Source organism: Prionailurus bengalensis, chromosome C1 (assembly GCF_016509475.1).
Source record: "Prionailurus bengalensis isolate Pbe53 chromosome C1, Fcat_Pben_1.1_paternal_pri, whole genome shotgun sequence".
NCBI classification, from domain to species: Eukaryota; Metazoa; Chordata; class Mammalia; order Carnivora; family Felidae; genus Prionailurus; species Prionailurus bengalensis.
Genome location: NC_057345.1, coordinates 58,310,258 through 58,332,670, shown reverse-complemented (window position 1 = coordinate 58,332,670; position 22,413 = coordinate 58,310,258). Strand labels below are relative to the sequence as shown.

Sequence of the window (22,413 nt, the reverse complement as noted above, 5' to 3'; positions counted from 1 at the left end):
CCTTGATATGGGACTTGGCAATAATTTTTTGGACACCAAAAGCACAAACAACAAAATCAAGAACAAATGAGTGGGACTACATCGAGCTAAGAAGCTTCTGCATAGCAAAGGAAACCATCAACAAAATGAATGAAAGTACAGAATGGGAAAAATATTTTTGCAAACCCATAGATCTGATAAGGGGTTAGTATCCAAAATATACAAGGAACTCCTACAACTCAAGAGCAAAAATAAATAAACAAACAAACAAACAAACAAACAAATCCAATTTAAAAATGGCAAAGGACCTAAGTAGACATTTGTCTAACAGTTATATGAAGTGATGCTCAGTGTCACTAATAATTGATTAGGGAATTGTAAATCAAAACTATAATATCACCTCACACCTATCAGAATGGCTAGCTAGCATCAAAAAGAGAAGAGACAACAAATGCTGGGAGGGTGTGGAGAAAAGGGAACCTTTGAGCACTGTTGGTGGTACTGTAAATTGGTACAGCTAGTAAGGAAAACAGTATAGAGGTCTCTCAAATATTAAAAATAGAACTACATATAATCCAACAATCTCACTTCTGAGACTGTATCTGAAGGAAACAAAAACACTATGTTGAAGAGATATATAAACCCCATGTTCACTGCAGCATTATTTGTAATATCCAAGACATAGAAAAAACCGAAGTGTCCACTGACAAATGAATAAAGAAGTTGTGGTATGTATATGTATGTGTATATATATACACAATTGTATTATCATTCAGCCATAAAAAACAAGGAAATCCGTTCATTTCTGACAACATGGGTGGGACTTTAGGGCATTATGGTCCCTGAAATAAGTCAGACAAAGACAAATATGGTACAATCTCACTTATATGTGAAATCTAACCTCTCCCCTCTACTGCCCAAACTCATAGAAAAAGAGATCAGATCTGTGGTTACTAGATGTAGGGGTGAGGGTAGGGGGAATTGGAAGAAAGTGGTCAACAGGTACAAATTTCCAGTTATAAGATAAATAAGCACTAGAGATGAAAAAGAAAATGACTATTTAAAAAAATACATTTTTTCCTTTCTAGTATCTATATGAGATGATGGGTATTAGCAAAACTTATTGTGATAATTCACAATACATTTAGATCAAATCATTATGCTGTACACCTTAAACTTATACAGTGCTGTGTGCTAATTATATCTGAATAAGACTAGGAAAAGAATACTTATAAAGATATTTCCAATGCAAAAAACAAATCTCATAATTTCAGCTGGAATTTCTTCAATTAAAAGATAGAATAGGCACAGGTATGTATTATCACTCTACCCACTGGATACCATGTTTCCAGTTGGATAAGTCAAGCAAGTCACCTGTTATTGTTAAGATATGCTTGTGCACACTAATAGAAAAGGCCTCCAAATTGACACAATTTTGCGAATCTGCAAAAGCAACAGAGTTTTAATCAAATTAGTTGTTAAGCAGCAATTTCTCTCTAGCAAATAACACTTTTTGAGGACAGGGAAGACAATGTATTTGTCTTCGTGTTTCCTGATGCCCAACAATACACTAGAACAAAGTCAGTATTTTTTTTTTTTTTTTTTTTTTTTTTTTTTTTTAGATACTGGTAAAGAAAGATCTTAAGTAGTGTTTTTTTTTTTATTTTTTATTTTTTCAACGTTTATTTATCTTTGGGACAGAGAGAGACAGAGCATGAACGGGGGAGGGGCAGAGAGAGAGGGAGACACAGAATCGGAAACAGGCTCCAGGCTCCGAGCCATCAGCCCAGAGCCTGACGCAGGGCTGGAACTCACGGACCGCGAGATCGTGACCTGGCTGAAGTCTGACGCTTAGTGACTGCGCCACCCAGGCGCCCCACAAAGTCAGTATTTGACAAAATTTAGGAAGTATCATTTATGTGCTAGAAACTTCACAAATGCCTCACTCACATAATCCACTCAGCAAAGGCTTGCTGAATGCAGACAGGAATGTACTTGTTAGATTTACAAGGAAATCTGGTTGAGATAAACTTTCCAAGTATTTGGCTATACATTTTTTTCTCTATGGCTATAGAAAGTAGTAAGAAAAAATAGGAAATAGGGGCGCCTGGGTGGCGCAGTCGGTTAAGCGTCCGACTTCAGCCAGGTCACGATCTCGCGGTCCGTGAGTTCGAGCCCCGTGTCGGGCTCTGGGCTGATGGCTCGGAGCCTGGAGCCTGCTTCCGATTCTGTGTCTCCCTCTCTCTCTGCCCCTCCCCCGTTCATGCTCTGTCTCTCTCTGTCCCAAAAATAAATAAACGTTGAAAAAAAAAATTAAAAAAAAAAAAATAGGAAATAAACTGCTGCTTACAGATCCTCAGCTTTAAAAAAACTTATCTGCAGATCTATCTTAATTTGAATTTCATTGAAAAAAGGGTTTTTAAGGTTTTTTAAAAAATAAAATCTACACCCAACGTGGGGCTCAAACTCACAACCCTGAGACCAAGAGCTGCACACTCCACCAACTGAGCCAGCCAGATGCCCCTTAATTTGAATTTCTAATTTACAATTAGAGAATTATATTTCTAATTCTATAAATTAGATAATTCTATAAATATTAATATCTATTTTAATATCAAAATTGTAAATCTCACGCTCCCCTTTCTTCTTCTCCATCTAAATGAAGAGGAGAAGCTAAAGGATAGTTAGCATTATGCGACCAACAGATAGATGGATGAATGGACACACATACTAGGACACAAAAAAAGTCTACTTAAATTTATTTCCAAATACTAGTTTTGTATTAATTTGTACTGTCTACCAGTAGCAGGAATATCTATGTTTTTCAATTGGACAGCACAGAGTCTATTAATACCTTGAATATTAACATAGAGGAAAAAAAGTAGAAGTTGGAGCATTAAAATGCTGTTGCCTATATATACATATGCACAGTATTCACAGCCATAATGCATATGTATTACTTGGAAAATCACGACTTACTTCTACAGATTTGTTTGGCTTTTTGGATTGAAGAGGGTCAACATAAATACTTGGATGGAGAAGCTCCAGATACAACTCAATACTATCCTCTATGTTATGGAAGGTTCTTTTGGAGTTTCAACTGAGAAAAGGCCATTTGAGGGGCTACTTCACAATCGTTAAAAAAATTCAGTAGAGTTACACGTATCTTTATTCTAAGTAAGCAGTTTCAAGCATTTTAATATTAAAGTTATCCTTAATCAAGGAATTAGGCATCTGCACCATTTGAGCACTTATTTTTTTCCTATGGTATAACACTTTCTGTTTATGAAGGAAAATTATTTCTAAGGTCTGATAAAACTGGGAAAAAAAGAAAGTGTGTTCAACTCAGTAAAAAGAGGACCTACATTGGAATGCTTTTATAACGCCTTTTAATCCTGGCAACACTTAAAGGGATTATGAATGCAGACCTAGAGTTAAACTAAAGGGGCTCTACCACCAATGAAGGGAATTGTGACCTTTGGCTCACTACTTTATGCTTCACATTCCTCATCTGAAAAATAAGGATAAGAGTGGGTTGTTATGAGGATGAAAATACTAATACAAATGCTTAGAAAAGAAAATATTAACTTCTATTATTATCCTTACTCTACAAATTAAAAATCTTCCATTTTCAAAAATGAATAGTTACCTCAACTGGGTTCCATTTTATTTACACTATCACTATATTTTAGGCTAGTACTGTGCCTTAGACATCATTCACATGAAAGATATTAATCAGAAAAGCTAATATATATAGAAGAGTTTCTTAAGATCTCACTTTAAGTTTGTTTGTTTGTTTTTGAGACAGAGAAAGAGCACTGATGGGGGAGGGGCAAGAGACAGGGAGGGAGAGAGAATCCCAAGCAGACTCCACACTGTCAGCACAGAGCCCGATGCGGGGCTTCAACCCATGACCTGAGCCAAAGTCAGATGCTAAACCTACTGAGCCACCCAGCTGCCCCAAGACTTCACATTTTAACATAGGTTTTGTTTTTGGCCTATTTAAAAATTATAAAGTAATAAATGCCAAATGTTAAATACTAAAACTATTTAAATGTTAAAAAGTCCAAGTCCCCCATTCCACTCCTCTGTGCATGTTCTCAACCTTTATAATAGGGGCTGCCTATAATTAGCCATGTGAGCCCTAATTCCCTTATGTGAAAAATGAGGACAAAAGTACCAGAGTTTTTAAGATTAAAAATAATATGAATATGAATCACCTAGCATAGTGTCCAGAACATAGGCACTCAATGAATGGTATCTATCATTATAGGAAAGTCTGTGTTCACCTTATCTTTTCAATGTCTTCCCTCAGAGCATTATTGTCAAACGTGAAAATATTTTGGTAGTAAACATGTAAAACTAATTACTAGGTGTCCTTTCTTCTTTCAGAGGTTGCTACAACAGAAAAATGACACCAACAGATTTCAAATTTTCATACTCATTTTGATCCTAATACAAACAGCATGCACAAATAATTGATAATGGCTAAACAAAGCATCCCTTTTTTGGTAAAATGCAAATGTTTCATGGAAAAATCTTTCTAGGAAGGCTTCAATTACTTTTCTACATTTTTAGAGCAAGAGTATTAGTATTCTTATTTTTAAAAGACATAAGCAATTGCATATATGCTTGATTAATCTTAAAAGTACTATGACATGGGTTAGAGCAACAGACCATCAAATGACCAAAGCACAGAAAAAAAAAAAAAAGGAAAATATTACTAAGTACATGAGACCATCTGAATTCCTGACAAACGATAAGCTAAAGACCATAATGCTTTTTCCCAAATGCCATTCTAGTCACTTGAAACTGTAACTATGAACTGCAATTAGCTCACATTAAGGTCTAAAAACACAGAGATGTTGATCAAATAATTATTTTGGATAGAAGAGATGGTGGAAAAGTAACTTTCTTGGAAATGAATTAAAAACAAAAAAGGTCAGTCTCTCTAAAATGGAAAATAATCAAAGCCGTATTAACTATGTAAATTCAGTAATGAGGGCAAAACATGTATCTCCAGAATGATGAAGAACAAAGCTGGGTTCACAGATTTGCCTTGTAAGGACCAGATATGTATGTATGTACATAGGTATGTATTTATTTTTTCAAAAAAATTATTTACTTATTTTGAGAGAGAGAAAGAGCTCAAGTGGGAGAGGGACAGAGAGAGAGGGAAAGAGAGAAACCCAATTAGGCTCTGTGCTGTTAGCACACATCCCAACACAGGGCTCGATCTTGTGATCCATGAGATTGTGACCTGAGCCGAAATCAAGAGTCAGATGCTTAACTGGCTGAGTCACCTAGGCACCCCAGGACCAGGTATTTAAATGTTCACTAGTATTTGAATATCCCAATGATGGTACCTTTCAAATTATTGAAGTATACGTAACTGTGATATTTTAAATGATAGGGAAAAAAAACCGATGGGGAAAAAATTGTGGACAGTCTTAAAGGTTCTTAAAGTTAAACTAGTGTTTATCTTAATTTCAGTTGTGAGTATAAATATTCTGTCTTGAAGAGTATCAAATTTTTAAATAAAAATCTCTTGATTGTGATTATCAACAAACTATCAAATCATCCTTATATTTCTTTCTTATCAACTTAAGTTGACACTAAGAAAAAAGTCACAGTGACCATATATCTTGTCTTATTAAAACCTTATAAAAACTGTTCATATAGAACAATATACGCCATGTATAATCATGTAATTTTACTCCTTTTTTTTTTTCTTAAAGTATTGAGCAAATGAAGCTGCAAGCTGAATTCAACGGAACAAAATTGTCAGCAGGGGTGATATAAAGTCAAATTTTAAAACAGTGGATTTTTACTAAAACCAATTTTTAGGGGTTGGGCCTGGGTGGCTCAGTTGGTTAAGCGTCCGACTTCGGCTCTGGTCATGATCTCATGGTTCGTGGGTTTAAGCCCCAGGTCAGGCTCTGGGCTGACCGCTCAGAGCCTAGAGGCTGCTTCATATTCTGTGTCTCCCTCTCCCTCTCCCTCTCCCCTGCCACACTCTGTCTCTCTCTTTCGAAAATAAACATTGGGAAAAAAAACCAACCATGTTTAAACAGATTTATTTACTAGTGCTTTTGTATGTATTAATATAAAGATAGAATGATATTATAAAGCACACTCTAGGATTTGGTGTCCTAATTTTCTCTCTGTATTACTTTACTACTTTAAAGCAGACAAATTCCTAAACCCTATAAAATTAATATTTTCAGTCAGAGAAACATTAATCTTGGAAAAATGAGCAAGAAAATAGCTATTAAAGGTTAGGAGTAGGAATCACTGGGAATGGGAAACAATCTCAGCTGATTTTAGAAAAAACAATAAACAATACCATAGTGCCTTTTATTTAATGACAGAAGAAGACTGCTTTATAACCACCCATTCAGCTTTTTTTCAATAGAAAGGAAATAAACCAAAAAATAAAACTAATAGTAATAGGATTTTAAAAAATGTATTTTTTAATTAGTTCCTCCACTTTTCTTCACAGGAAAAACACTAGCATGTAAAAGCCTTTTTAAAAGATGAAAATGAGGGGCGCCTGGGTGGCTCAGTCGGTTGAGCGTCCGACTTAGGCTCAGGTCACGATCTCGTGGTCCCCGAGTTCGAGCCCCGCGTCGGGCTCTGGGCTGATGGCTCAGAGCCTGGAGCCTGCTTCCGATTCTGTGTCTCCCTCTCTCTCTGCCCCTCCCCTGTTCATACTGTGTCTCTCTCTGTCTCAAAAATAAATAAACGTTAAAAAAAAATAAAAAATAAATAAATAAAAGATGAAAATGATAGTTTCCTAAAGCTGGTGGACCAAAATTCTCTTGTATTGAAAGTAGAGAGAAATATAAGACCCAACACTTGAATCAAATATTAAACTACCTAGAACAAGCTCACTGCTTTATGACTCAAAAGTGAAAAAGCACAGGGAACATACAAATGAATTTCCTAAAATAAAATGCACTCTCTCCATCAGAAAAAATTACCAAAAATTTTGTTGTTATTACAACAAAATACAATTCAAATCCAGATTTAAAACTATGAATAAAAATGCAAAATATGTACTGTCTTCAATGAAATAGTATAGAATGTTTAAAAATTGGTAGTTATAGGCATAAATGGAAAACAAACGTGAAACTGCAAAATGAAATTTTTAAAGAAAACTGAAAGACGTGGGTAACAAACATCTGAAAAGTTGAATATTTAAAACATGGAGAGCCCCTGGCCTATATAATTTCCTCTCAATTTTGATCATTTAAAATAACTTACTGACGGGGCACCTGGGTTGCTCAGTAGGTTAAGTGTCTGACTCTTGATTTGGGCTCAGGTCAAGATCTCATGGCTAGTGAGATTGAGCCCCACATCGGGCTCAGTGCTTACAGTGTGGAGCCTGCTTGGGATTCTCTCTCCCCCCTCTCTGCCTCTCTCTCTCTCTCTCTCTCTCTCTTTCTCAAAATAAATAAATAAAGACTTTAAAAACATAAAATAAAATAACTTACTGACAGAGGAAGGGACAAACATAGAAAAAATTTGAGTAGTAAGTATATTAAAATGTAAAAAATTCAACTTAAGAAAACATTTAATAAGCAATATATGTTAGGTTCAACAATTCCAATCAATAACAACAGTATTAAAAAGCGAAATGCTCTCTCAATAACTTTACAATAAGATAGCAGTTCTCACTGATTAGGCAATATTCTGAAAGATAAACAATACTAATTCAAAGTAGGCTACATCTAAATCTCTTAATTTACACACACACACACACACACACACACACACACACACACACATCCTTCCTAGAAATGTCTGAAAAGCAAATTCACTTTGCTCTTAGTTGGTAATATTTTTTAAACAAATGTGCTTAAAAATTTTGCAGAAATTAATGCCATTTTCCTTTACTACAGTTTCTCTTTTGCCTCAGTAAATCCATCTTACCTACTGTACCTTTCAGCTTTGAAAAAAATCTAACAAGTCAGAGTGGCCAAAAGGAACAAATCAGGAGACTATAGATGCTGGAGGATGTGGACAAACAGGAACCCTCTTGCACTGTTGGTGGGAATGCAAACTGGTGCAGCCACTCTGGAAAGCAGTGTGGAGGTTCCTCAAAAAATTAAAAATAGACCTACCCTATGACCCAGCAGTAGCACTGCTAGAAATTTACCCAAGGGATACAGGAGTGCTGATGCATAGGGGCACTTGTACCCCAATGTTTATAGCAGCACTCTCAACAATAGCCAAATTGTGGAAAAAGCCTAAATGTCCATCAACTGATGAATGGATAAAGAAATTGTGGTTTATATACACAATGGAGTACTATGTGGCAATGAGAAAGAATGAAATATGGCCCTTTGTAGCAACATGGATGGACCTGGAGAGTGTGATGCTAAGTGAAATAAGCCATACAGAGAAAGACAGATACCATATGTTTTCACTCTTATGTGGATCCTGAGAAACTTAACAGAAACCCATGGGGGAGGGGAAGGAAAAAAAAAGAGGTTAGAGTGGGAGAGAGAGCCAAAGCATAAGAGACTCTTAAAAACTGAGAACAAACTGAGGGTTGATGGGGGGTGGGAGGGAAGGGAGGGTGGGTGATGGGTATTGAGGAGGGCACCTGTTGGGATGAGCACTGGGCATTGTATGGAAACCAATTTGATAATAAATTTCATATATTCAAAAAAAAATGTAAAGAAAAAAAAGAAAGAGTAGAAAGGCTTCCATTTTAAAATCAAATTAACTATGGAAGGATAGTGGTTATTCTTGATGCCTTCCTTTTGTTACCTTCTACATCAAATATGTAATCCTCACCCACTCTTGTTAATCTTGCCTCCTTTACATCCTTCAAACTCCTAGATAGTCCTCTTGATCAAAACAGGAACAATCCAGTGTCATCTCTCATCTGTATTCATGCATCATCTTCCTAGGGAGATACCTCCCGTCTTCATACATGCTCTTTCTTCCCTGGGTTCATCCCCAAAGTTAACTTCTGGAAGAAAAAACTTACCTTGTCTCTCTCCTGATTAAAAATTCAGTGTCTCCTATAATGGTTAATTTATGGGTCAACTTGGCTTGGCTATAGTGCTCAGTTGTTTGATAAAATAATACTCTAGATGTTGCTGTAAAAATATTTTTTTAAGTTGTAATTAACATTCAAATCAGTAGATTTTGAGTAAAGCACTTTACCTTCTGCAATGTGTGTGGGCTTCATCCAGTTGGTTGAAGGCCTTAAAAGCAAAGACAGATTTTGCGAAGAAAAAGGAATTCCCTTCAAGATTTAAACATAGAAACCTTGCCTTCATTAGTTTTCAGCTTTCTCTTTATCTCTAGTTTGATAGATTAGATAGATAGATGGATACATACATACATACATATGTATGTAGATAATAGATGATAGATAGATAATAGAGATAATAGGTATAGAGACATAGATCTAGGTAAAAAAAAGAAAAAATCTAACATGTAGCAATGTTCATAAGAGTAATATGGATATGTCTGAAAATGTCTTATTAAATTTTAATGGTAGAGACATGCCACTCTATCTTACTTTGATAATAGTTTATTTTCTGTTATGAAACATAACAGCATTTTTGGCGGATGTACTTTTTTAATAAAGTTTATCCATTTATTTTGAGAGGGAGAGAGAGAAGAGAGAGAGCAACTGTGCATGTGCACACAAGCAGGGGAGGGGCAGGGGAAAAGGAGAGAGAATCCTAAGGAGGCCCTATGCTCAGTACAGAGCCACATGCTGGGCTCAATCCCACAGAAGATGAAATCATGACCTGAGCCGAAATCAGGAGTCAGACGCTTAACCAACTGAACCACTTAGGCATCTCTGGCTGATGTAATTCTTAGGCTCATATATTTTTTGTTTCTTCACTTTCTTTTTTCATTTGGCAAAGAAGATAATCACTTTCTTTTTTTTTTTTTTTTTTTCATCTGGCAAACAAAATAGAAGAGAGAAACTTTCCATTACCTTATTAAGATGAATATAATAAGTGCAGCCTGGCAAATTCTGTTTCAAAAGGTAATTATTCAGTAGATGCCTGCCCCTGCACAGGAGACATCCATTTCATATTATTTTAAAAATCCATTTTTTTTAAGTAAATGCTTTTGCTGAAATGCTCAAGTTGAAAAAGGATTGCTTTTTTGTTTGTAATGCATTCTTCCAAAAGTAATACAACTGCTATAAATTGCTAAGTCCCATGAATATAAACACATACATACATATATGTATATATATAAAACTATACTCTCTCATAAAGGAGCTCAATTCAAGTTGATAAGCTTTCAGTTTCTATCAATTTGAGATAAAATATGTAACTTTTCTGTGTGAGGTAATAATTTTCACCCTTACTTAATCTGCACTTGGTACACAGTACAATATACAGTTTACTATAGATACATACTAGTAAAATGTTTACCTCTGTCAGTTTATATCTATTGAAGTTTACCACAAGTATATGGTCACTTGGAGTTTTCAGAATTACTTTGCCATTAAGCAGAATTACGCTCTTCTTATACAAAGTGCAGCAATGTTTATTATATGTCAATAATGAAGTATTTAACTTCACATAGAAGCACAATAAATGAAAATATTATACCTTGCCCATTCTTTTTTTTTTATAAATTTTTTTTCAACGTTTTTTTATTTATTTTTGGGACAGAGAGAGACAGAGCATGAACGGGGGAGGAGCAGAGAGAGAGGGAGACACAGAATCGGAAACAGGCTCCAGGCTCTGAGCCATCAGCTCAGAGCCCGACGCGGGGCTCGAACCCACAGACTGCGAGATCGTGACCTGGCTGAAGTCGGACGCTTAACCGATTGCGCCACCCAGGCGCCCCCCTTGCCCATTCTTTTAAAAAATATTGAAAAAAAGAATCTATGGTAGGGAGAGGTGGTTACTGTAAACTTTTATACTTGAGTAATTCACCCTCCAAAGGCTGTTAAATCCTATGAAAGAGAAAAAGTGTTTTCTCTAATATAAAAAGCCTCCTTTAAAACATAACTGAAGTGTCCCTTAAAATGGTTCTAGGATAAAGGTGTTGAAAATGATGAAATAAAAGCCACTAGGCAAGTCATAATGATAAACAAGAAAGATTTTGGAGAGAGAACTAGGTTCACGTTCTTGACCATACCACTTACAGAAACTTGTGACCTCCAGCAAGTTTCTTAATCCCTTTTAGCCTCAATTTCTTCACCTGAAAAATAGTTATTGTGCTAAATAAGAGCAAAGGAGATATTATTAGCACTGTGACTGGCACTTAGTAAGGTGACAATCATCATTACTGTCAAGATAAACTTGGGCTGCGGAGGAGGCTTATTACGATCCTTGCATTAATACCCACTCTCCTTCGTTGGTAGTGTAACTACCTACCTAGTTGGTAGGTACCTAGCTGTTACTCACTTTCAGTGTAAAGGACTCCAAAGAACTAAGAAGAATACAGAGCGAGAGGGGGTTAAAAACCGAATTTTACAGGTAGCAAGAACCTGGACTCTGGCTGCAGAATTTGTCAGTGGGCCGTCATCGCACTTTTCAAAATTCTCCTGGTTCGCAGCCGAGTTGATGGAGGGTTTGGAGATTTCCCGGTTATGTGCATGCTTTTTAAAACAAAATCACTTCAGCCAAAAGAAAAGTCTAGCACCCAGCACAGGACTGAAGATGATGACTTCCTTATTATTTGTTGACTCAATCAATACAGGTGTACATTTCAGGGAAAAACTATCCAGGAAAACCGACTTATTGAATAAAATTTTTATCTTCTATCCTGGAGTCCCTTTCCTCACCGAACGCTCAATATTTAAAGTTCTATCTTCACTTAATTATTTAAAAAAACGAATGAGAGAGGAATTATCCCTAAATTCATGAAAAAGGAGTAAACTTTAAAAACGGTCAAACTGCCTACAGTTAGTTACCCAGCTGGTAAGCTACAGAAGCAGCTCCATTCGAACTCACATCTCCTGCGCTTCAAAGTCCAAGCTGTTTTCAATACACTGAAGTTTGCGCCTCCGCTTATCTCCGTAAACTGTCCAGTAGAGAGAACATTTATCATTGATCTTTCTTTTTCCTTGTCTGATGCCAGCCCTTCCATTTCACGCTACCTCCTATGCTGGGCTATAAACTAAATACAACAACAGGCAAGCTGCACGAATTCTAGGAATCGCGGTATATGCGCGAAGAACAGAAATCTGTTTTATCTTCTACGCCAGACGGATGTCCGGCGCCACCACTACAAACGACAAACCCAGGCTAGGGTCCAGAGAGGCTGCAGACCGCGCCCAGGTCTCAAGTTTTGGTCAAGGCCCACGTTCAGGCCAGGCGAGGAGAGAAGGTTATCCTTCCCCGACACCCTGGCCAAGGCGGGAGCCCAGAAGAGTAGGTTGGAGTCGCAGTAACAGTACAAACAATAAAGCCCAAAGTCCCTCTTCAGTCCGTTAAGCGCACTTACTTGAGCAAAGTAATTCCAACACACAAGGCCGGCACCGGCAACGGGAAGGGCTCCTCTACCCTCCAGCCCAGGCGCTGGCGGTGACGACATCGGGGCCGCGCCGGCGAGAGCTAAGGCCCAGCTCAAGGCCACGAGCACAGCGCGCGGAGCGCGCGCTCTCGACAGGGGCGGGGTGACACGCGGGCGCCACCTTTAAGCGTCACGCGCGGGGCTCTGCCTCTGGACTTGAGGGTTTGAACATGTCGCGCCTGAAGGGAGTGGCCGAGCGGGATCCCCGAGTGGGTTTCAGAGCTGAGAGGAGAGACTGCGGTGCCTCCGTACCCCAGGGGCTTTTAAAGGCAGCGAGGAAGAGCGGCCAGTTAAACCTGTCGGGTCGGAATCTTAGTGAAGGTAAGATCCAGAGGTACCACCCGATCGTGCTGTTAGAAAGCACTTGCCCCTGTCTGGCACCCTTTCCTTGGCCTGCTTTTGGCCACTGCCACAGTCTCCTAGCTTGGACTCCCAGGCTCTAATTCAGGCACTCATCACAGCTACACTGGTTCGGTCAGTACGGTTCGGTTCCTACTTTCTCTCAAGGAATAGTGAGCATATTTCCTAAATTGAGGATCAAGATAGATGCCACACAAAGTGAATTTGGAACCATCCTGAAAAACCTAGTAAAGATCAACAAGCACAGATTTGGACACCATGAATAATAGCCAAATGCTCTTTTTATTGTCTGTTGTATAAAGGAGGGACTGGGAAGTGGGGAGAGAGAATATAGCATTCTTCCCATAGTGTTTTTCTCTTTTATTCAGATTTTAGGCGATCCGAGATTGAAACCTTCCATTTTTCATCTAATGATTGCTTTTTTATTGTGCCATGTATAGAGCAGATAAAGCAAATACTTGCTGAACGAATGAAAGGGTATATGACGTAAAATCTCTGCTCTATCTGCAAAAGCTTTTTATCAGTGGGAACATAAATACTTTAAAACTACAGATATACATACACATTTGCTTTTCTCAGAGCCTGGTACAGTTTCCTTGATACCTGACTGGGGGTTACTTGCTTCCTGTAGGACTCTGCTCAGAGGTCACACCTCTCAGAGGCCCTTCCTAACTACTCTATCTACAAACACCATTGCTAACACTGTTTTCTTGTTCGATTTTTTAATAACATTTGTCATTATCAGAATTTATTATGTATTTGTTTATAGTCTTCCCTGCCTTCTCAATAGAATGTTATTTTCAAGAAGTCAGGGAGCTTTGTTTTATTCGTTGTTGTTATTACTAACAACCCAAAATAGTACTTGGTACGTGATAGATTCTTATTAAATAAATATTTGTGGAAGGAATAAGTAAATGAATGAATATTTGCAAATACTAAGTGGTATACTGGAATGTACTTTTTGATTGGACCCAGATGATTTTGTCTAGTAAGTTTAAGGGAGCAAACGAATTTTGGCTCTGAACTCCATGAATGACATGATCAGGGCCGTTTAGGTTATCATTGTATAAACAGAACCTAACAAAATTACTGGCACATATTAGGTACTCCATAAATTATGTTGAATAAGTGGATGTATAGTATTTCATAGGGGAGAAAAATATAAATGGGAGAAGCACATGGTATTTGTAGTTTATTATCAAAAAGAAATCCTTGTTACCATAATGTAGAAGGTGTTTAACTGTAGCCTTCAACTTCTCTTGCCATTCAATCTTTGCCACCCAAACCACTGTAATTCTGAACTATGTAAAGTCCCTTATGGGGCCATGCTCTTTATCTCCATATCTTTGCTCATGTAACTTTGAGATGCTTGATCTTACTGTGCCTTATTTTCTCATTTATAATGTGTTTGTGATAATAGGACCTACTAAGGTTTAAATGAGATAATACACACAAAGTGTCTGGTACTAAAAAGTACACAGTAAAAATGATTATTACTGTTATTACTATTAACATTGTAATAAATTTCTAAGTGCTTTCCTGGATTTCTTTAAATCTCACCCTCTAAATCAGTGTCATCATCAAGATATCCTTTTAAAAGGATTTATCTTTGACAAATGCCTAATGTCATGTATCCACCATTATGGTATCATAATGAACAGTTTTACTGCCCTAAAAATCCTCCAAGCTCTACTTATTCATTCCTTATCTGCTTCCCCTGAGGCCTGGCAGTCACCAGTCTTCCTGTTCCTGTAGTTTTGCCTTTCCCAAAATGTCATATAATTGAAGTCATATGTAGCTTTTTCAGATTGGCTTTTTTCACTAAGCAATTTGCCTTTAAGGTTCCTCCATGTCTTTTTGTGCCTTGATAACTCATTTGTTTTTATTTCTAAATAATATTCTATGGTATAGATGTATGTACCATTTTATCCATTTACTTTTTGAAGGACAACTTTGTTGCTTCCAGTTATTGGCAGTTTTGAATGAAGCTGTAATTTGTGTTCAGGTTTCTGTGTGGACCTAAATTTTCAACTAATTGGGTGTTAACCTAGGAGCGCCATTTCTAGATCACATAGGAAGACTGTGCTTAGCTTTGTAGGAAATTGCCAGACTGTCTTCCAGAATGCATGTACCATTTTGCATTCCTTCCAGCAATGAATGAAAGTTCCTGTTGCTCCACATCCTTGCCATTTTGGGTATTATCAGGTTTTTGGAGTTTAGCCATTCCAATGAGTGTGTAGTCCTATCTCAATGTTTTAGATATGATGTGCAACATCTTTTCATAAGCTTGGTTGCCGTCTGTATATCTTCTTTGGTGAGATGCCTGTTCAGATCTTTTGTTCATTTTTCTTTAAGTTTATTTATTTTGAGAGAGGCAGAGACAGAGTGAGTGGGGGAGGGCAGAGAGAGGGAGAGAGAATCCCAAGCAGTCTCCACACCATCGGCACAGAGCTCGATGCGGGGCTCCAACTCATGAGCCGTGAGATCATGACCTGAGCTGAAACCACGAGTCAGACCCTTAACTGACAGAGCCACCCAGGCACCCCTGTTTATTTTTTAATTGGGTTGTTTTCTTATTGTTGAGCATGGTTGTCCTTTATTTGTCTTTTCATGCAACATGTCTCTGTTCAGTAACTCAGGATTCAATGAATAAGTGATATATAGAAGAAGGCCAGTGGCCTGTTAGTCAGGATTTTTTAAAGTCAATATTATATGAAGAGTAGATAAAATCAATATAAGTATTGGTTTTTTTTTTGACCAAGTAATTGCAGAAAAATGATTACTACTCTTTTCTGATAAACTTTTACTAACTTGTCCCTTTTACTGGCCTACACATTGTTATACTTTTCAAAAACATACTCCTTTTTTAAAAAGTCTTCTCATTATTTATATTATCTCCAAATTTATATTATCTCTCCTCATTAAATTATCTCCAAATGTTATTACCTAAAATTATGTATTATGTTCAAAACGATTATCACACTTAGCTTCTTTCAGATTGTTAGCAATATGTATGAGATATCATGAGATATTTATATGACAGATATGAGCATATGAAAGTGTTTGAATGCTACAAATACTTATTTACATTGCATTTGTTATATACCTGTTATGTATGTTTTCTCCAGATATTGTGCTGAAGAAGCAAATTGACACTTCAGATAATTTATAGTCACATAAGCATTTTGGTATGTTTTATTCAAATTTGTTTATTAAAAATTTCACTTGTTAAATAACAAATTTTTTGTGTATTCCAGGTCTTTCTTCCCTTCTTATTTATGCAGTAATGCATAGGTACATTTGTAATGTACCATCATGTCCATAATTTCTACATTGGAAAAATAGAACCTAGCCTTTAATTTTGAGGTATATAACCCAAAACAGTTAACAGTCTGTTTATTCTTTCTCTTAGATGGTGGCCTCCTTGAGTTGATTCTTCTTAGCAGAAGCTCTAAGAACAATGGGACACTTTATTTCCCTGATAGGGTGTTATCTGATACCCAGTACAGATTAATTTTTGTATGTAACTGAAATCTGAGTATTCTTGGGGATTTTTAGTACCCTTTCTTTTTATAGGCTGTAGTTCTTTTATGGAAATACCCATTTATTATTTTCTTCTTTATAAAGCATTGTATCTATGACAGAAAAACTACTATCTATAGAAAGCATAAAAAGTGAAAATAACCATTCAGGGTTAATCACTGTTGATATTTTGAAGGTTTTTCTTCTATAGTTTTCTGTGTGAATGTGATGTATAATTTACCTTTTATTTTTTATTTTTAACAAATTAAGAATTGTACTGAGTCCTCTTTTCTGAATTTTGTTTGTACATTTTTTGGTGTTACTTACATAATCTGATTATTTTTAATGACCATAATATTTCATCTTATGACTACAATAATATTCTTAAACATCTGAATGTTATTGGTAGTTTTAAAATTACCATTCATGAGTGTCAGTTTTATAAGTTACTCACAAAGTTATGCCTGAACAAAATAACTGTTAATAACCAACTTCAAAGAGAACATTAGAAATATTCTGGAAATTTTAAATGACTGCTCTTTTTTCTGAGCAAGTACACAAAAATATATCATTGTTTGGTTTAGTATAGATATTGCAGCTTTTTCATTGGACCAGATAAAATAAAGATGGAGTTGAAAAGGAGGTATTGATTGTTGCCTTGTGGTTGCCTGCCATTGGTAGAACAATAGTATAGAACATGTTTTTGGGTGATTCATCAAAAACTCAATGAAAGAAAAAGGGGCCAGAGTTTGGAACAAAAGAATGCTGTAAATTTTAAAGAAACCTCATTGTTGAACTGACAAGAAAATTGGTAGGTGGATAATTTATTAAACAAACCAATTATGTTTATTCAACAACCATATTATTTGAAAGGGAAATAAAGGTATAAGGCTATCCTGCCTTACCTTTCAAAGAGCAGTTTGGTTAGTTTCCATTTGTGGAATTAAGTAAATAGGTCCAGGGCTTCTAGGCCTCCAGATGTCATGTCGTCTATTTTGAGGTAGTGAGAATTTGTCTTATTCAGTATGTAGAGTTTGTTATGACACTTTAAAAAGTGTAACATAAACCGTATACTTCCCAAGTTTTAAATAACCACCCTTACATCTGTATTAACCATGTTCTGCTTTATTATTTACCTTGACTCTGTATTTTGACTACTGGTTGTCTTCATGGAATTTACTATAATATTCTAAACAGCTAATAAGAATTAACCAAAGTATCAGATTTTAACAACAAATAATTCCAGAAAGAAACTATATTTCCAGATGAGTAGATCATTAAAACAAGCTAATTCTTGAACATTTCTTAGAAATAAAAGCAAAAGGAAAGTGTTTTAATCTGTATATGATGGCAGAATCTTGAGGTAAACATTTAATTTTTAGCATACTGAAATCCAGGGAAGTCTGGAACAAGGAATTAGATAATTAATTAAAAGTTCCATTCCTATTTCTTGATCTGTTAGAATAATTCTAAACTTTAGTGTCTCAAACTCTTGATGTGTATTTCAAGTTATTGTCAGTGCCAAAATTTGCTTAATAAATGAGTGCAAACTTAAATTTATCTCTATATTAATGTCATGTTCATTAACTTGCATTGTAATGTTTTCTTGAGTAAGAGAGTTAAGTGAATGCCATCTGTCATATATTGTCACAGGAAAAAAAATTATTGGGAAGAATGGAATTACAGTTTCAGTGAGGCTTATGTTCACTGTAAAACTGAATGTACTCTCAAGTGAAAGTAATAAATTCAAGCATATTTTTCTCTTAAAGTGATTGGTAAAAATGTTTTCTTTTTTATATGTTAAACATTGTTTCATTTTTTTCTTATAGTATCCTGCTGGACTTCAAGAGTACCATTCTCTTCATGTATTCTAACGTAACAATGACTCAGGTGCTCTAAAGCACAAAGATACATCTCTTTGTGTCAATCTCAAGCTGCAACTGAGTTAATACCTTCTATGTAACTATAATTTTATTCTGGGGTGTGTGTGTGTGTATGCGTGTATTTTTTCTTATTAAGTTTTAAAGATAGTCTGAAAGTGACATAGTATTGTGGATTGTTGATATAGGATTCTTTCTTTAGTGTAATGAGCCCATTGGTTGTCATGAATAAACTACTGTGGAGAAATTTGGAATGTTTATCAATGGAGCTTTTCCTAATCTTTTACATAGTGTTAGACTTACTGGTTTATATTCAATTCTCATAATTTTTTAAAAATGCTCATAATGGGGTAGACAGTTTACTGAATGGCATTTGTAGGATAAGCTGTTATTAAAATATTATTCTGCACCTAGAAAAAGCCTTTTTGTACTACTGTTGTTGGATCCTAGCATTTAAATTATGATGGGGCCCTCTCATTTAATCAACAAAGAAATTGGTAACCAGAGATATTAGATGAGATATTAATTGACAATCAGTTGGATTAGTTGCACCGAATCTTAGTTCCCTGACTCTTTGGTCAGAGATACACCCATTATGTCCTATTGTGTATCATAGTTTAATATATTTATAGCCTTTTAGAAGATGGAATCTACATAGAGTAGGTATAGACCTTAATGGGAATGATTATGGTTTTCTACTTAAGGAAACATCATATATGGTGGGCAATCTTTATATCTATGAGACTGTTTAAAATGGTCAAAAAAGACCTTTAAATCTCATATGATCTGTTGCTCCTATGGTTTGCTGGCTGCACATTCTTTTATCTCTCCATGTAAACACCATTTTAATCATTTTTTTTTTTATTTCTTCTCTGTTTCTTCCCTTACTCACTTCTAAGTATCTTCCCCATATTATATAGTTCTCTACCATCAGCCCATCTGTATTCCCCCTTTTTCTTTTCTTTTTTTTTAATGTTTATTTATTTTTGAGAGAGACAGACACAGAATGCAAGTGGGTTGGGGCAGAGAGAGAGGGAGGCACAGAATCTGAAGCAGGCTCCAGGCTCCGAGCTGTCATCACAGAGCCTGACACGGGGCTCGAACTCACAAGCTGTGAGATCATGACCTGAGCTGAAGTCGGACGCTCAACCGACTGAGCTACCCAGGCGCCCCTCCCCATTTCTATAATTAACTATTGTAAGTGGAAGAAAGAGTAATATGCCAAAAAAACATGTAAAGAAATCTTTTCTCAGTCTTTGTTAAGGGCCATTCTGTCTAGTGTTGAAGCCTTAGTCACCTATGGCTATTTAAATTTTAATTAACCAAAATTAAAGAAAATTAAAAATCATGTTCTACAGTCACTTTAGCCACATTTTAATAAACGTTCAATAACTGTATGCAGCCAGTGGCTATCATATAGTGCAGCATATAGGAAATTTTCATCACTGAAAAAGTTGTATTGGGTAGTGCTCTTCAAGGCAATTATTATCTTGAGAGAAATATATACGTGTGTGTGTGTGTATGTGTGTGTAGTATACCAGTGTGTATATATGTATGTGTATTTATACATGTATATACCTCAATTTGTTTTTTCATTCACTTGTTGATACATATATACATAAATGAATAAATGTGTGTATGTTAATAAGATTATCTTGATATATTACATCATCTGTATTTTTATTTTGCATTAACCTTATTGGAGTATAATTTACAAACAATGTATACATCATTTTTTAATTAATTTTTTTAATGTTTATTTATTTTTGAAAGAGAGAGACAGAGCATAAGTGGGGGAGGGGCAGAGAGAGAGAGAGAGAGAGAGAGAGAGAGGGAGACACAGAATCTGAAGCAGGCTCCAGGCTCTGAGGTGTTAGCACAGAGCCTGATACGGGGTTCGAACCCACGAACCGCAAGATCATGACCTGAGCCAAAGTCAGATGCCCAACTGACTGAGCCACCCAGGTGCCCTATATGCATCCATTTTAAGTGTATCATTCAGTAGGTTTTGACATACACACACACACACATTTGTGTAATCACTACCACAATCAAAATGTAGAACATTTTCAATATTCAGAAATTACCTTTTAAGCCCCTTTTCTGGCAGTCAATCCCTACTGCTAGTTCTACACAACCAATGATCTGCTTTTTGTCAATATAGATTAGTCTCTTCTAGAATTTTATTTACATGGAATTACACATTTGCAATTTTGATTTCTTTTGCTTTAGCCTTCCCTTGCTTAGTATGTTTTCTGAGGTTCATCCATGTTGTTTATATCAGTAGTTTTTTTTTTCTTATTGTTGAGTAAGTCTATTGTATGTATATACCTCAATTTATTTATCCAATCACTTGTTGATACACATTTCAGTTGCTTCTAGTTTTTTTTTTTTTTTTAGGTTTATTTATTTATCTTGAGAGAGAGAGAGAGAGAGAGAGAGAGAGCAAGCAGGGGAGGGGCAGAGAGAGAGTGAGAGAGAGAGAATCCCAAGCACTAAGGTGCAGAGCCTGATGCAGGACTCAAACTCACTAACCACGAGATCATGACCTGACCCGAAATCAAGAGTCGGATGCTTAACCGACTGAACCACCCAGGCACCTCAAATTGCTTGTAGTTTTTGACTATTATGAATAAAACTGCCATGATCTTTCAAATACAGTCTTTCTGTAGACATACATTATCGTTCTATTGAGTTACATACCTAAGAGTAGAATTTGTGGACATACAGTGATAAATAAATGTACATTTAACTGTTTAAGAATTTACCAAGCTGTTTGCTTCTAGTAACATGAGTGAATCAGTTGCTGCACGTCATCACCAACATTTTCTATTGTCAGCCTTTTTAACATTAGCCATTCTTGGGATTGTGTTGTAGTACGTCCTTATGGTTTTATTTACATTTCCTTAATGCCTCATGTTGTTGAGCATCTTTTCAACTGCTCATTAACCATTTGTATATCTGCCAAGTGTTCATATTTTTTGTCTATTTTTAAATTGAACTATTTGTCTTAAGTTATGAGACCTTTTCTATTTTGGGGATACGAGTACTTCTCAGATATCTATCTCTATTGATAATCTATTATATCTTCTTAGTCTGAGGATTAATGATTTCTTTAAAAGAACTTAAGGTTTTAATTTTGATGAAGTCCAGTTTATCATTTTTTTTTCTTTTGGGTTTTGTACTTTTTCTGAACTAAGAAATTTTCTACATCCAAAGGCTGTGAAGATTTTTCCTCTGCTTTCTTTTAGAATTTTTATAGTTTTAGCTATAATATTTAAGTCTATGATCTATTTCGAGTTAATTTCAGAGTATGTCATAAGGTAAATGTTGAAGTTCCTTTTTTCATCCATATGAATTTACAGTTCCAGTGTGATTTGTTGAAAAGACTGTTTCTTTCTCATTAAATTGGCACCTTTATTGAAAATCAATGGATAATATATTATTGTGTAGAATTTTCCTTAACTTTTCTTTTCTATTGATTAATATATCCTTATGCTAATACCACAGTGTCTTGACAGGCTTTATGGTAAGACTTGTAATCAAGTACTGTTAAGTTCTAGAACTTTATTCTGTTTCAAAAAATTATTTAACTTATTTCAGTTCTTTTGCATTTTGATAATACATTTTAGAATCAGTTTGTTAATTTCTATAGAAATGCCTTCTGAGATTTTTATTAGGATTATGCTGAAGCTGTAAGTCACCTTAGGGAGAGGTGACATCTTAATAATTAGTTTGTAATGTGGTATATTTCTCTACTTACCTAGATCTTCTCTAAGTTTTCATATTTTATATTTACATACCACAGGACTTACATATATTTGTTAAGCTGAACCCTGAATATTTCATGGTTTTAGATTGTGTGTCTTTTAAATCTTTAAACATATAAAGAATATTTTCATTTATCAATTGCTAATACATGGAAACACAGTTGAGTTTTGTATATTAATCCTGAATTCTGTGCACTTTCTAAACTACATATAATTTTTCTAAAATTATATGTGCACTTTCTAAAATTACATATAATTTTTTTTTATAGATTCCTTAGGATTTTCTGTATAGATGATCATGTTGTCTCTTAAAGAGACAGTTTTACTTTTTCCTTTCTAACCTGAACGTCTTTTATTTCTTTTGTTTTATTGCATTGGTCAGGATCCAT

At 35.6% G+C, this 22,413-nt stretch overlaps 2 protein-coding genes across 9 annotated transcripts in view; one reads left to right on the top strand and one right to left on the bottom strand.

Annotated features, from left to right (window-relative positions):
• The window catches only part of SRSF11 (serine and arginine rich splicing factor 11), a 44,769-nt gene extending 32,239 nt beyond the window's left edge, over positions 1 to 12,530 (bottom strand). For 3 of the 6 annotated variants that reach the window (XM_043575246.1, XM_043575251.1, XM_043575254.1), the window contains exon 1: positions 12,424 to 12,530. The gene's annotated coding sequence lies outside the window, so the exon portion shown is untranslated. The remainder of the gene's footprint in view (positions 1 to 12,423) is intronic. The other 3 variants (XM_043575248.1, XM_043575252.1, XM_043575255.1) reach the window with 1 other exon arrangement.
• Positions 12,531 to 12,552: 22 nt separating this feature from the next.
• Positions 12,553 to 22,413, top strand: part of LRRC40 (leucine rich repeat containing 40) — a 51,531-nt gene continuing 41,670 nt past the window's right edge. Inside the window, exon 1 of one of the 3 annotated variants that reach the window (XM_043575243.1) lies at positions 12,553 to 12,813. In XM_043575243.1, the coding sequence (XP_043431178.1) occupies positions 12,663 to 12,813 (151 nt within the window). In that variant the 5' untranslated portion in view covers positions 12,553 to 12,662. The remainder of the gene's footprint in view (positions 12,814 to 22,413) is intronic. The other 2 variants (XM_043575245.1, XM_043575244.1) reach the window with 2 other exon arrangements.